The 16,586-nt window shown below is 45.8% G+C and overlaps 1 protein-coding gene across 2 annotated transcripts in view; it reads right to left on the bottom strand.

The window, feature by feature from the left end:
• The window catches only part of jarid2b (jumonji and AT-rich interaction domain containing 2b), a 104,607-nt gene that overhangs the window by 46,294 nt on the left and 41,727 nt on the right, over nt 1-16,586 (bottom strand). The window contains exons 2-3 of one of the 2 annotated variants that reach the window (XM_086178006.1): nt 10,023-10,149; nt 1,004-1,130 (exon numbers count right to left, since the gene is read on the bottom strand). In XM_086178006.1, the coding sequence (XP_086034132.1) occupies nt 1,004-1,130; nt 10,023-10,149 (254 nt within the window). Of the gene's footprint in view, nt 1-1,003; nt 1,131-10,022; nt 10,150-16,586 lie in introns of those variants that run through there. The other variant, XM_086178007.1, reaches the window with a different exon arrangement.

The raw sequence follows: 16,586 nt of genomic DNA, 5'->3' as shown, positions 1-16,586 counted from the left end.
CAACGAGACTATGACAAATTACTTAATGTTGAGCAGCCACCTCCGCTGCCTGCAGATAAAAGCATGTTAGGCACAAAGGCTGAGGGTTGAGCTAAGTCACAAAAATAAAAGCATGAATGTAAATGTGCATTGTGCACTGCAGGGGGAGGAACACCAGCTTTCAGACACACGTCCACACTGACCCCCCCCCACTCCCACCCCCACACCCCAATCAAATTTTCCAGCGTGTGACTCTGACACACGCGGTGTGCAGAATGATTCAGATGCATTGCATTTCCCAAAGATTTTTCACTCCTCTATGTAAGAGAATACACCCCGGAACAAGCAGGTGTTTGGTGAGATCTCTCGGAAATTGACCGCTCTGCTGGAATCAAATTCTTTTCTTTTAAAATCGGCCTGTGAGATAAACGCCATCGTAGCTGGATATTAACAGCAGATGTTGGCCTGCAACAATATGAAACTATTAAGAAATTGATTTAGGAATTGATGCATTTTAACAGGCTTGGCAAAACTGCATTCAGCTGCTAAGAATAAATACATGGCTAGAGATGATGACTGCTGCTCATTAACGGGTGGTTCACTTTTGACTGCCGGCTCTTATTACAGAATTTTTTTCAAATAAGATCCCGCTGGCAGTTTTAATATCAGTGTGGCGAGCAAAGCAGCACTGGACCAGTGTATCGGAGAATGTGGTTCCAACTGGGAGCCAAAGGGGAAGGGAGAGGATGACAAAACGTGCGGGTGTGACGGCGTACGCATCTCTGGAGCAGCTGGTGTTGCGCGGCAGCTTCTTAACCCCTCGGAGCTTTGGACATCTATCAAGAGTGCAAAGTTCCCCCTGGCGTTCGCAGCCTCACGCGTTCACTCTCATTACCAGCAGTGGTAATACTCAAAGGGCTCGCAATTCAAAATCAATGCAACATCCGGGCCTCCGCAAAGCTCCTTAATGGCCTTGCAAACCTCATTAGGAGCCACACAAATGCTGAAGTGCTCACAGCCTCACCTCTTCTTGGCCGGACTGTCCTCGCAGTATTCCCCGCTCCCATCCAGGCTCTGCGAGTGCAAGGACACGCCCTCTTTGTGGCTGCCCATCGACCCCGATCCATTTAGCTGCCCGTTGGCCAAGGAGCCTGGTGGGGAAGATTGGAAAGGTTAGAATCTGGCAGACGGATACCTCGCCGTGATTTACGGAGAAGCTGAAACGCACAGCGCCGCATAAAAAGAGTCTGTATTTGCGGGATAAAACTTTATCGTTATTATGGCCGTGATATAAATCTGTCCGGTCTGATGACAGAGAATGTTCGGGATAAAACCAGTGGGGGATTAGATGATTTATCACAGCAATTGCATATATAACCTTTATTTTATTATGACAGAGCTTGGGTTAAATATCGGGGGGAAAAAAAAACAAAACTTGACCTCACAAATCTGCAGGACAAAAAAAGGTGGAAAGTCTCTGATTTTAAAAAGCCTTACAATTGCCACAGCAAATCATATAAATTCTGTGCTAAATAGCGAATCTGGGGAAAAGAAAAAAAAAGAACATTTTTTTGTCCTTTTTTTTTTTTTGTCAAGGACTCACATGACTTTGAAAACAGACACTTACTCTGCCGGCAGTGGATGAACTACTCAAATTATACTTCTCAATGGGATTTAGCAATTAGGAAGCAATGTTGATTTTAGCCCACAATTCCCAAGTTGTTAAAGAGTCCCCATGTTTCACCCGACCCTGCATTGACCTGGGTCTGCTGAGGACAAAAACGAAAGCTTAATTTGGATGAGCTGGGGGTTTTATTTTTGGTTTCAGAGACATGCCGCCTCCTATACACTTGTTTACATTCATCGAGGTTAATCAAACAAAGCGATGACAAGTCCTGAAGCAGATTTTACAATCTAGCCCTGACTTTAGCCCCTTCAGAGGAAAAATGTGAATTTCTTATTTTGGAAAAGCTCCTCATGTCCACACCAGGACATACTAAGAGTAAAGTGTATTGCACTTAGTGACAGGCTCCCAAACACTCTTCGCACAAGGCATCTACCCAAATGATGACACTGAATACCAAAACTCACAGAATTCTTCAAATAAAAAATGGGCAAAAACATCCCGTAAACACAGGGGGGTTTGTTTTACCTGGAAGCCGAAGACACCAATTCAGTCCATTTTCTCTTGCTAGAAATAAAAAAAAAAGCACCCTTGTCTGCTGGTGTCTGTGATGCATGCAGAAAAAAAAAGAGGACCACTTGCCCAGGGCGGTGAAAAACGACAACAGAAATTGTTGGACTTGACATTCCTAGTAAGCCCAATTGACAGAGCCTTAATTAAATATTTAGCAAGCAACTCAGACTAACAAAATAAGCCCCAAGACAGATTCTTAAATCAAAAGCAACAACAGGCACAGAGAATTCAAATTAGGTCAAGCCGGGGAGTGGAAGTCAATGGTAATTAAGGGAGACAACCAAATTAAATGGATATCACAATGTTTAGTTTCCTCATAGGCAGTCCTTGCAATTCTTGTGGTGCATCTCGTGGCCCCGTCTGAATTAACAGATTGAGCAGGACGGCACAAACCGTCAGAAATTCACACTGCTCAGAGCCTTCCGACGCAGCAGTTCAAGAGACGGCAACTGTGTTTAAAAACTCCGCCGCCCTCGCCAGCCGAAGTGTCGCTCTGCAGAGCAGCTACAGACAGATTCGGATCAGCGAGAGAGCGGAGCGACACCCGGGTCTGACTCACGACGATTCCCAATCTTTTACCTGTTTTGATGCGGGGGTCACGCTTGGATAACTTTCAGTCTGACAGGTTGTTCAATTATTTGCGTTCATTTTGCGAAAGACAAGCAGTGACTCACCCACAGCTCAACGCTCCTGGCAGGCTCATAAAGCCGAGACCACGGCGGTCACACCTGCTCGTTCACCTGAGCGCCTGCATGTCACGTTCTCATTGGCCGGGACCTTAGTTCGCCGGTTTCTCCGCACTCCCGGGAGAAATTCCTTTTGACTGATGTGTCACTCACCGTGTGCCACAAACTGCTGATAGCTGGTATAAAACAGGAGATGAATTAAGATAATAATGACGTTGGGAGCGCGGGTTAGGATAAGAGGCGGCTTGAATGGTATCCTGTTAGCGAGGCGGCTGCTGTCAAACAAGCCCGGGCAGTGTGTGATCTCAGGAAGACGGGGTGAGAAGTTAAGATCAAATGACTGGAGAGAAACGAGTAGCTGTGGCACAAGGGTTTTTTTTTTTCTTTTCCCCAAAGGTGTGATTTAAATGAGTTATGGTAGTTTGGGCCGAAAGAGTCCACACACATACACACTCATTATTACAAGGCCACACAGGCTGTTGATTTTCGCGCCCACACGCGCAGCAGGTCAGTGCTTGAAAGCGCAGGTAGAGTCATTCAACACACATCAATGTGGTCAGAGAGTGAACAAGCGCCGGGGCGATGAGTAAGACCGCCGCACAGCAGACGGCGCTTTTATTTCTGAGATGGGGAGCCGTTCAGTCTACGAGGCCGGAGGTGAATCACCGCCCGACATTGTCTTGATTGGCACGAGGATCACATCACGACACACTGCGTCTTCACAAGAGACTTTTGAACAGCGTCGCTACAAGTTTCATTATTCAGCCAAAACTGCAATCAGATAGTTTAATATATCTGCCCTTTTAACATGTGTTTTTTTTTTTTTGTTTCACAGACAAAGCTGATAAACTTATGCGTATCTTTTAAAGAAGCATAAGTGAGGAATTAAGTTATGCCAATGAAAATGCAGGTGATTCCCACCTGAATAATCTGTGTATTATATTTGCCAGGTCTATTTTATTTAAAATTATATTTTGAAAGGGTTATGAAAGGGAGGTTGTGTTACATTGTTTGTCAATCAGGACAATTGTAGGAACAGTCGGCTCCAATTTGAATTACTTGTACAATCCACGCATATTCATTTGACAATCTCTAACAAGCTGTTCTCGGTGATGAGTCTGGCTTTCCTTTTCTAAGCAACCGCCTAAATCACATGATACAGTGAGAATCCACCCCCGCCCCATATTTACGTTATATTATTTCGCTTCCCCCGAAAAGTGGTTTGGTCCGTCTGCCTCCGTTTGAGGTGCGACGAGATGTTGAAGAGTCCATGACAGCGGGTAAAAATATGGCGGCGGCCCCTGATGAAGTTAGACAAGGGGGAAACTACAAGAAATTTCTTTACTTGAAAGAATCACACGGAATTTGTTTCCTCGGATTGTTTTCATTCTTCTCCCAATTGGCTCAAGCAGTGACGAGCAGATGGTTCATTCAATGACCTGTCAAGTTTGTTTGTTTTTTTTTTTTCTTTTTGAATTACCCGCCCATCTATGGAAGTTTCAACGGGGGGTTTCCCAGATGGTTCTGCGTAACAAACCATCTGGCATGTCAGGTTAGTTGAATGACATGTGTCCAACTTTTCAGGCCTGACTGAAGCCCTACTTTGAAGGTGGGATCATATGACCTGAGAAGTCGCCCTCTTTTGCAAGTTATTTATCATAATTTGTTTTTCTAATTATTTTTCGCTACAATGTTCTTGCTGAAAATCCGATTTTTATGCATCCATTAATCTTCTCTATCCTATTGATACGTCTCATCTTATTTGTACAGTCCTGACCCCATTAATTGTTGAATAGTGTGACACCTAAATTTTCCCCCTGGGATTAATTAAAAATGATCTTGTCTTTAACATTTGAAATGAACAGATTTGCATATTCATGGGTCTGGATTTTTTTTTTTAGTTTATAAAAAAGGTGAAGGAGTGGAAGTTTTTAATAAGGTGATTTAACTTTTTTTCTCTTGGTTTGGAAAAAAAAAAGCTTTGACACGAATTATTCTATGAAGCTGAGACTTTTCCTCCTGGCTAAGTGGATCAGAATGATTATTAATAATAGAATAAAAAGGATGGAGTGTCTCCATGACTTCCGGACAACACATTTTTAGCAAGTGAAACTCACACCAGCGCAAACAGGCTCATTAACTTTAATTGTGTGCAGAAAAATGACTGACACTTCACGTCCCAGCAGAATGCAAACAAACAGGCAGGGACCCATTTACCACCCTTCTTCGCTTCTCCCCTCCCTTCCTAAATCAACCTTCCCCCCTCGCCCCCCCCAGCCTCCCATCCCTCTAAAGAGTTGTTTGACATATGCTGGTTGCACATGAGTGCCCATCTGAGGGGCAGAGCTGGAGTTCTTGGGAAGGCAGAAGGGATGGGGATGGGGATGGGCAGCAGACAGGCAAGGGGCCGCTGCCTCGTGGACGACGACAAGATGCAACGGCGGGCGGCGGAAGATGGGGGTTGGGGGTGGTCTGCTGTTAAGTGATGTGCAGGGCGCCAGTCCGATAGCTCTTGTTATGTGTTTCTAATCAGAATAATGTGCGCTTAACTGCGCCCGTCGCCACGCGGCGTTCAATGCGGTGTCTCAGGAGGGCGGGAGGGAAGGAGCAGAGGTACATAGCGTAACATGGGGTATCATGGGGCTCAGAGGGGCCTATTAGTGTGAGCCAACATGAAAACTGGAGAGCACCGCAGAGCCACAGCGACACCACGCAAACATACATGGATGGAGTAATATTCCATAGACCATAAAGACAAAGCCTTTCTGTTGACTGTGGGAAGTAAAATAACAAATAAATGACACAATGAGTGGTAACTAATGTTTTTTCAATTGGGGTATAATAGCATCAGTTTGTGAACTACAGCTGTTAGTTTCTGGACCGAACCAAACAGCAGTGTGTAGAGTTTATCCTATAGCCTCTCTATGTGGTAAAACCCCTTAGAAACTAGGATTCCCTGGAGGTTGAAGATGTTTAAATTTGACATCTGATTGCAAGGTTGTACTTACTGGGCATACAGCATGTAAGTAAATACGCAGACCAGACTTGGACAGGCTTTGCAAAAGTATGGAAGTAATGAAATGACAATTAATCTGAAATATTAAGACCTTTAGAGTATGATCCATTCCCCCCCTCCTGAAAAACAGACATAAAAAAGCAATTTTATTGAGCTTGTTTAAAACTAATCCTCCTGGCCTGTATGTTATTAAAATAGTGGCATAACCCAAAAAGAAACAATGGGTGGTTTTCTTTTAGGGAAACTCCAAGGATCCGTTTCCAGATGTTTTTCAAGAATAGGAGGTAGATAATAATAATTATAACGACTGCTTGGCAAGGTTTGAAATAGCCCCAAAATATATAACTCCAGCGACAAGGCAAGACATTTCACCGCAAGCCAGAGCCAAAGTGCCAAACATTGTTTAAGTCAGGAACATGGTATGTGCTTTGTGCAGTTCAGGGCTGTAAATCTGAAGCATCAAAGATCTTCTAATGGCCGGAGCCGTCGCTGAAAAAGAGCATGCAAGGACAAAACAGATGCGATGTCTTTAAGTCGGCGTCAAAACTCTGCCCCTTTCATGAATCCCCCCTCCCCTCCATCTTTCCCAGCGCCGGCATTCTTTCATCCCCGTCCTCTGTCAGGTGATTCTTTCCCCAAGTAGGCCCCGCAGAGGGTTTTGTTTGTTTTTTTTTTTTTTTGTTGTTTTTTTTTCCCTTTCCCTTTAGCTGCCATGGCTGACACGGTCGTGCATGGGAACACAGATAGACTGCGGAGTGACAGCAAAGTCAGCGCGGAAGGAGAGGGGGTCGGAGGGGATACGTGCATACTAACAGCGCGTCCTGAGACGGCGGACGGGCAAAAAGGGGGAACGAGCAGAGGACGAGGAGACGGCCGAACGGGGAGCTCTCTAGCTGACTTCGTCTGCTTTTTGGCCATCATCCAGCTTCTCCATCAATAGCACTCAGGGAAATGGAGAGGCGGAAAAAAGAAAGGATGGGAGGGGAACGCGGCGAGACGAGGACAGGAGGTGGCAGAGGGAGATGGCGAGGCAAGGAGGTACAGGAGGAACTACAGATTCAGAGATCTGGAGAGGGAGGGAGGGAGGGAGGGTGTGACAGGGGGGAGAAGAATGAGCAAGGAGGCTGGGATGACAGATCGTGCGGATAGTTAAGACAGACGGCGAGAAGACAGGAAGGACAAAGAAGACTGGTGAAAAAGAGGGGGGACAGAGACGGATGGAAGGAGGGAACAGGAGAACATAATCAAGGAGATTGAGCAGCAGGAGGGAGAGAGGAGACAGGAGCTCGTGGGGAAGGCGGTAACCAGAGTCCTATTGATGTGTAATGAAACCCGGCGACGGGGGAGAGACAACCGGAAGGACAGATGGATGGATAGAGATAGGGATGAGATAAAGGAGAAGAAATGAGGGGAGAGAGTACCGGCGACACCGAGCGAAGGGCGAGCGGGTGAACGCGCAACAGCCGGGATGCAAAAGGGCATAATGTCATTTGTTAAATAATGCGGGGTAGGGGGGGAGGTGGCGAGCGGGAGAAACAGGAAGTGCGATGGGAGTCGGGAGATGGACGGCTGCCAGCAGCAAGAGGTAAAGTGGCTGGGGAGACGGCATGATTGCTGGTTAAGGGCAAGGAGAAGGCTGAGTGGGTGGGGAGAGAGACTGACAAGCTTGTGGACGCATGTTCGGCTGACTGACAGACTCCCCACCGCCACCCAGGCGGAGCAGGAGGTTGGGTAAAGTGCAGAGGAATGCGGGGAAGGAGATGTAAGGAGACAGGCGGGAACCATGCATGTATCCCCCACCTGATTCCCAAAACGGTGTACGCTTAGGTCATGAAAAAGGCCCGTGATCTAATAATCCAGCGAGCGGAATTGGAGGTACTAAACCACTGTCTTGATTAACTGAGTAATTAACTGCTGTTGTAATTACAGTTGTAATTTGTTCCTAGGAATCATTAAAATTTATTTTACAAAATAGTCCTCTGATTATTATTTTTGTGCATTAAAGTGCCATCTTGAAATATTTGCCACTTAATTTGACAAAGTAATTTTCCTCGCTTCTTCCGTTGCCTTCCGAGGAATCAATTAAGCACCGAAATGCTAAGACGTGACACGTCACTTCCTAAAGATACATTTTAAAAGACCCCGCGTTGTCTGATTCTCCAAAATGGCGTGTCCCTCGTGTCCCAACAGAAGCCCGCACACTCTAAAAGCAGTCCTCTGAAAGCAGCGGGGGCAGCCCATTCAGGATGTAGCGCACGCTGAGTGTGATCCTCCAAAATGGCTGACAGTTTCACCGCGAGGTCTGAGCGAGGGAGGAAGCTGTGCTGCTGGTAGAGCCACCAAAAGCCTGGCTAACCCACGATGCTCTGGAACAGCGGGGCCCATCTATTCAGCCCGGCTCCCTTTTGTGTCAGCGCGGGCTGCTGTCGTTACCCCCGGTGCGACGGGCCGCCGACGCTGTGTAATGAGTCATTTTTATTCAGGCGATAAGGTCAGCTACCCACAGAGGCTTAAAAGGCCCTGAGGAGCTTTGGAGTGGCAGCTATGAGATGCCAGACAGGCACACTGAGATACAATGGCAACGGGGAGGGGAGTGTGGGCGAGCCGGGGGAGGGAGGGGGGGGGGTCTGGGCGCAGGCACAGGAGGAGGAACGGGGGTGCGAGGAATATTTCATTAAGAAAATGTGAAAAATACAGAAGCGGTGTTTAAAAAGGCCCTTCCTTCCTACTTCTCTCCCCCTGACAGGCCGGCCTCCCTCGGTTGGGTGTATACTGTCCCTCCCCCTCCCGCCTGCACTATTGGTGACTGTTGTGTTACTGTCAGCTGAGAATAGCTTCTGAGGCACGTGTGAAGTTCAAACCTCTGCTTTTGGCTGGCTGAGGGCTTTTATTGTGGGGAGCACCAGTGTCAAACAAAGACACGGCGGTTCAAAACAAGCTGATCATCCCCCGCAACCCCCCCCGCCTCTGCTCCCAACCTCTTTCTCTTGTTTTGTTACGGGGTTACAAGGTACAGCAGCACAATCCTTGAAGTATCTGTACGGCCCGGGACGCTGCCTAATGAAGCAGCGTCATATATTTAGCGGTGTCTGTTTCTGCTGGGTCATGTCGTCGGAGGGCCCAGCCGGGCAGGGCAAAGGAGAGACGTCCGTGCGGTTGGCTCAAGGGGTTTCTTTGAAGATGGGAAACGGAGGCGGTGATGTGAGGCCTCGTCGCACCGGCCGCAAAAAGACAAAAGGGATGCCGGCTCGCTGTGGACTGAAGACTAATGAGACTGCAATTACAAGGAAAGAAGCCACCGTAAAGTCACGGGCTCTCATAGTCAATCGAAGCAGACGCTGACATTTAGGGACTAAAGTGCTAGTGTAGCACACAGCCCCCGTCCAATTAGTCCGGTCTGAGATTTCAACGTCAAGATCGCCGCATGAGAAAATATCCAGCCTTTCGATCCTCGGAAGCCCATTTCGCAGTCCTGACAGTTGAGGCATGACGGGATAATCCCGTGACAGATAACCAACACAAATAAAGTTAATTAGTCTGTGTCATGATGAGGTATCATTAAGAAACCATTCAGTTTCTGTTTTTCTTTGATTTATTTTTGAGGTGGTTCCATGTTTTGGGATTTTTAAAAGGTGATAAATGCCAAATGACAAAAATTCGAAAAGGCACCTTATATTTCTTGATCTTTTAACAGAAAACACAATATAATAATTAACCCTCGTGCGATCCTAACATTGTGTTTACTCCCCTTGTCCTACGGGTCAAAAATGACCCATAAGACATTCTTTGTACCCTGGTGGTGTACAGCCCACATGGAAACATAAAGAAAAAAGAAGTATCACTTTTTCTAATAATGGGGTCTCTTTAGGAAAAGTCATAAAATTTCAAGTTGGAAAACAATAGGTTAAGGTGACCCACTACCAGGTAAACATGGTAGTGGGTCACTTTTGACCCGCAAGACAACACAAGGGTTAATAAAAAATAAAATAAACTTACAAATGACCAGTAAAAATACCAGTTACTGTCACTAGTGTTTCCTTCCAGTTCATTTCATTTCCTGTTATACCATCGTGTGGCGTTTCATGCAGAGCAATAATAACGCCGCTGTTCACACAGGCATCCACAGGTGAGACTCAGGACTCACCGTTGGAGTTTGTAGTTCCATCTCCGTCCAGCTGCCGTTTTTGTGCACTCCGAAACTCCTTGAGGGAAAGGTAAAGCACCTTCCGCATCACCCGCTCCTCCGACCATGGGATCCCGTCACTGTCATCCTGCAGGGAAGGACAGAGAAAGAGAGAGGGGGGCTCAATACACACTTTTATCACAGTTTTCACTCAAATTTTTTAAAAGCTTCCCCGCTGTGTGCCTCCGCTTGTGGAAAAGGAGTTGTCTATGGTGCACAGCTGGAAAACAATTGCATTACTTCTTTTTTTTTTCCTCTCCTTTTTTTAAATCAAACCAGACCGACATTACAGTGAGAGCGCACAGGCTGCGGTTATACAAATTGGACAAATGTTTATGCTAAGATCATTTCCTTTGTTTCTGTTGACAATAAACAGCAGCATGTGATAATAGCGTGGCTCGACGTTGAGGTCAGGAAATGCTTCCAGGCCGGTTCAGACGTCCAGGGAAAGCCACGACCGAGCCCACGTCGGTAACTTATAGGTCCTGCTGCACATTTGTTGCGGAAACAAATCTCCATTAGCAGCCTTGGACCATTAGCTTTAATCATGATTAGCTAAAGCTTGTTAGCATTGACGATGCCGCATGGAACTCCACAAAGAAAAAAAAAAGTTAATGACGACTTTAATAGAGAGATGAAGAGGGATTGCCTAAAAAGGCCAAACTCTGTGCATTTCTGGCCATATTCGTGACATTGACGTGACACAACATTAGCATAACACAGCATTAGCTTACAGCTACGCAGAGGGCCGGGCATTAGCATAACAATGGCTGGAGGACTGCATCTCGGCACAAAGCCGTGCTAGCCGAGTGTCGGGGTGATGAATAGGTAGGAAGCAAATGAAAAAAGCATCACGGCAGTACGGGTTTGTGTGTTGCTAATCTCACCCAGCGGGACAGAGAGAGAAGATGTTACTGTTGAGGAGGTCACCAGAAGTCACACACACACACACACACACACACACACACACATACACCACCAACACACTCACGTTTTTCCCAGTCAGTTTCAATCTGAACCACAAACCATGACACAAGCCGCCCCAGTGAACGTTTAGCACATGAAAGCCGCGATATATTCAAAACACTATTGCCTGCACTGAAAGTTTGAACGGCTTAATGAAAAAAATAATAATAATCAACTGCAGTGAGCATTGTTAAAAGGGTGTCCGACAGGAATATCCTTGGTTCCTTCGCTCTGTCTCTCTCTGCACTCGCTGCTCTGGCAGCTGCGTTTGATGTCGAACAACACTAATGACTAAAGGAAATGAGATTAGAACATGAGCAACAACAAAGAGGTATTAATAAATAATGGAAACTGAAAATAGCTTTTCTCTTGTTGAGCTACGGGGCGAGTGGATTTCAGCTGGAAGATTTAAGAAAACACTTTATGTCTTTGTGGGTGGGGTGGGGGGAACCAAGCCCTAATGCAAATTATCAGAGTTAATTTTCGACGCTCGTCCCGTTCCCCTCCGTGACGTTCATGCGCAGGGGCCAATGGAGGAGGATGGTAGAGAGCTCCGATCCCAGCTCCGATCGCTTGGTCCACTCAAAAAAAAAAAAACCATCACCTCACACAAAAATTATTTGCACTGAGATATTTTATTGCTGCTGTAATAACAAGATATTGTTCACAGTGATCCACCAGGGGCGAGGAGGTTTGAAAACCGCAGTTGTTGCATGATCCTAGTTCATGTCTCTGTCTGTGTGAAAGAATGTTAATTTCATCCCAATACTATGCACCCTCCCACAACTGGTGAAGAAAATGAACAGAAAGGACTTGCACTGTGCTAAAAAACCTCTCTCTCTCTATGTATCCCACTGCCAAGGCAGTCCAGTCACACATGCAAGCTGGACATATTTTCATGTGTCCTCCCAAATGATTCTTTGCATCAACTGTTAGTATTTACGCTTCTTATTAATGGATTTTAACATAGAATTTCATACAAAAAAGACCATGGTCAGCAGAAAAGGTATAATGCAGCTCTTTGAGGTGTTTTGTGAAATCACTTTGAAATTTGGGGCTGTGACTTCAAACACGCTGACAGTGATGTCATAATGCATATTCAACCAAATATCAACATCTTAAATAATGTTTGCGTCAAGCAAAGGCTGGATATCTGGCCGGCAATACAGATATTGGAAATGGATTAAATATTTACATCTAACATATTCATCCAACACAGCAGCACAGTGGTTAGCATATCTGCCTTACAGCAAGAAGGTCCCTGGCTGGATTCCAACAAGGGGTCTTTCTGCATGTAGTTTGCATGTTCCCCCCATGTCTGCAGGGGTTTCCTCCAAAAGCCAAAAAACATGCAGGAGCCTCATTGGAGACCCTAAATTGGCCATTTATGCCAAAATTGATAATGAATTAATAATCATCCAAAGATTTTCATAGCAGCAATGATACCAATCTATCAGTTAGGCTCAAAAATGTAATCGACAACACTCCATTACAATGTGTCATCAACGTACCGATATATATCGTAAGTACCATGATCATAGTATCACATGCAAGTGCCTGAAAACACAGGTGGACAACCTCCAGATGGATAATGTTGGTCGTCTCTGCAGTCATGGCTCCGGGTATTAGGAGTCAGAGAATGTGTTTCTGGATCCAGAAACTAAAACTCTTCCATCACTCCCGCACAAACCACCACAACCTCATTCACTCACGACACCAGGCTCAAAGTTTGGAAATTAATTTTGACAATATTGACAAGACATGAGGGTTCCTTGTTTACCGTGCGACTGTGTTTTTGTATTTAGCAGATAAAAATAAGCTGCGGAAGACGGGGGTCTCAGCTGAGCTGCAGGAGGCGGGCAGGAGGGGAGCAAGATTAAAGTGTGGGTGTCGGCGCATGATGGAGCTGATGGGTGACAGCCATGTTTCCCTGTGCACAGTACACACACACACACACACACACACACACACACACACACACACACACACAGGAGGACCATTCAATGTGTCGATGCCTTGCAGCCTCCAACAGAATGATAGGGTGAGTTTTGTTCGTATCACGCAGCAGCTCATTACTCTGTCACACAAGCGCACACACGCGCGCGCACACAAACACACACATCTACTCGCACTTGTAAGAAAGGTAGTGAAAGTATTCAATTATGCTATTTTCTGCAATATTTAATGTAACCTGACCCATGCGTGTGCGTGTGCATGAGAGTGTACAAAAGCCTGCCAGGTAAAGAGCACCAATTACCTAGACAGCTCATGGGCACCCTTTCCCTCCTAGCGTGGCACAGGGCCAACAGCAAATACACACACACACACACACAGTATTAAACAGTAATCACAAGGTTATAAACAAACACACACATATAGCTTGCGTGCATCCTTGGCTCAACCCGACAAACACATACACACGCAAAGAGAATGGTACCTCTCGAAGATGCCTGGATTTCTTTTCTCTCACTTTCCTCATTACTGTTGGCAGTGTACGAAAAATATTCCCCTGCCTTGCATTAGCTGGGACACAAAACAGCTTGGCTCCATTGTAACTGCGGCACTGAGAAACATTGTGGAGAACGCCTGGCTTTTCACACGTAGCACTAAACTGGAGGTTAACTTTCCCTCACACCCGGGCTGAGGGTGGGGGATACGCAACGCTGAGCTGCTTCCCCTCCTGCTCACTGGATTTTTTTATTTATTTGTGTGTATGTGTGTCAGCCTGTGTGTTTTCCAGGTGTAAAGAAAGAAAATGACTGGCGGCAATAGCATGAAAAATCCCCCCACAGACCCGCCTGCTGCCTGCCAGAGGGTAAGTGTGGCATGACGGAAGAAATCTACTCAGGATAAGATAATAAAACCAAATTGTAATGCAGCTCAGCTTCTCAAACATGGCTCTGCATGTGTGTGCGTGCGAGCACGTGTGTGTGTGCGTTTGAGTTAATGCCAGAGCTCTTTTGAGACAGCTCTTAGACAGAGCGATGCCAGCCGAGTGCTACCTGGCACCAACATACACATCTACACCCCAGCCACCTCCCATCAGGCTAGTGGAATCCCACTAATGAGTGTAGGGACCTTATCCGTTCATACATGTGTGTGTGTGTGTGTGTGTGTGTGTGTGTAACCAGGAACACTATGCGCTTGCTGTCACCCAGCAACCCCTCTGCTAGCACACAGGTAATCCCACCTGCATAAACCACAGAAATACGTAGGCTGTCGCCTCTAAGGGCGTCCACAGGGATAGTCTGCTTGAAAAGTACGCAAAATAAGATCATTAACTTCCTCACTCCATCGCTCGCTCTCTGTCACACACCGGTGTGATAAGTCAGACGCATGGTGCCTGGAATATATAACCACATAATACCTTTCCCGCTGGGTTTCTTAAAACTCTTTATGCCACAAAAGCATCTCCAAAAGATGAAAAACCAAAGCAAATGTCAACTCAATCGTGCAAGAGTAGGCGTCTAATTCTTGTCAAATTTCAGCCTATTTCCTGACATGATGGAGGCTCCATACTTTAATGTGTGTAATAATGAGCTTTTCAAACACACGCAGCTATTAATCACTTTCTTGTCTGAAAACTGTATTAACATCTACTAGAAAATATCGCCAGAAAAAGTCAGCAAGGAATGTGTTTGTGTAACATGATGTTAAGTGGTAGATGTTATGCTTAATGTACCCAGTGTAACATAAATATAACAAAACGATGGGATAAGAAAATAAATGAATCCAAAAATCCATCGAAATTAACCTGAAACTTCTTCGAAATCAAATGACAATATGTGATAGCATCATCAAATGCAAATATTGAAAAATCACAAATTGCTGAACGTGTACATGAAAACATCGGTTTTAATGAAACCAAAGAAAAAGCCCTCATTGATGAAAAAATAATATATACTTAGATTATTCATTTTCCCTTCTAAATCAGCCAGCACTGACATTTGTTCCCTTTAGAGATTTTGGGTTAACCGGCATTGAGGAATGTAAAGTTATGAGTGGAAATACGCAGAACGATAATCGCTGCGGTTATTAAACCGCCGGGTGAAAATACATTGAAAACTCCAAGAGGTGAAAGAATTCTTTTATAAAAAAAAAATAAAAGAAGTTTTAGTTAAGGCTACTAATGAAAGTGAGTATGAAATTGTGAAATTGCTTCTGGCAGCACTGACCGACAAACACCGACTGTGCCTTTCAGAGCATCACAGAGCTCCTGTGTGTGTGTGTGTGTGTGTGTGTGTGTGTTACTCGGGAGTCTGTGGGTACAGTGTGACAGAAAGCCACCACTGTGCTGCGTATACATACCAGTGCTTGCTCAGTGTGCCAGGCAAGGCAGACTAAAAAACCAAGTCACTGAGAAGAAGTTAAATCCTGTGAGATCACTTTCCAGCAACTCGACGGGCCTGCGCTCCAGAGGCTCGGCAATCAACCCGGCGACGTTTTCCGCCGTCACCTAACAAGGTATGAACATTCAACAACCGCGTTACTGCAGAAGAAGACTGCCCGCACTCGTCCTCGTTCCCGTGCGTCTGCTGGCGTTCACGCTGGCCGCTCTAAAAATATCTCTGCGCCGCGCTGCTGTCGACTGTGCGGATATCAGAGCGCAAGAATGTGGGCCACGTGCCAGCCCCGATCTGCTTGACAGAACTGGCCCCAAAACCTGTTATTCTAACATACATTTCCATTCCGGGGCTCCAGGGCGGGAGTGACAGGGAGGGAGATGGATCGATGGGGAAATATGTTATTTTAACTAAGTCTCTTATTCATCCAGTAGGAGAGAAGCTCTAACCGCTGTCTCCTTTTCTTGCCCCCGTCTTAATCTCTCTCACGTTCCCACCGACACGCCGGGGCCCCGGACAGCTGACTGTGTTGGGAGTCTGTTAACGGTGCCAATAACGGTGATGCGAAAACGGGATCTTTCTCAGTGGATCTCTGGCGCCCCTTAAGAGATTAGGGTCACACATCTGGGCGGTGCAAATATTTAAGGCGTCATCCTCGCGAGTCTGAATCGTAACCGGTGCGATATTACCTCCCCCGTGGAACGACCGAAGCAGGGGGCGAAAACGTGTCGTAAGAGAGAAATTATTAACTAGTCAAAGCGAAAGCCATCCGGGCCTCGACCTTGTGTTCTGTTTTCATCCAAATGAGCCGCGGATCTAAATTAAAACCTCGGAAAAACACGAGCCCATCCTTGTTCTACCGACAACTGCCTCTTAAAGTTGATTTATATTCCTCATCACGTCAAAACTCACCGCGACCACCTTGCACCTGACTGGATATTCATCCGTGCGTCAATACGGATGTAAAGTTTACGCTCTGAAACCAAAGCGCGTGTTTTAAGAGTGGAGGAGCTTTTTAAAAAAAATTTAATTTCAATTACATGTAGGACATTTTCAGAGAAGCTGCTTCCCTTCATTTGAAAGCACTTCCCCTCTTATTTTAAACTCAGGAGCCGTAAACATTCAAAAATTGCAGTTTCTATCACACCCCGACATAGTAACGTCAAAAAAAAAAAAAAGAAAAAGCAGCTCAAGTTTTATTTTCTAAATGTCAGAA

This window comes from Fistularia commersonii, chromosome 30, assembly GCF_037954325.1.
Source record: "Fistularia commersonii isolate RoL2024-O1a breed Wild chromosome 30, RoL_Fcom_v1.0, whole genome shotgun sequence".
Classification (NCBI taxonomy): domain Eukaryota; kingdom Metazoa; phylum Chordata; class Actinopteri; order Syngnathiformes; family Fistulariidae; genus Fistularia; species Fistularia commersonii.
This window is presented reverse-complemented; position numbering and strand designations above follow the sequence as displayed.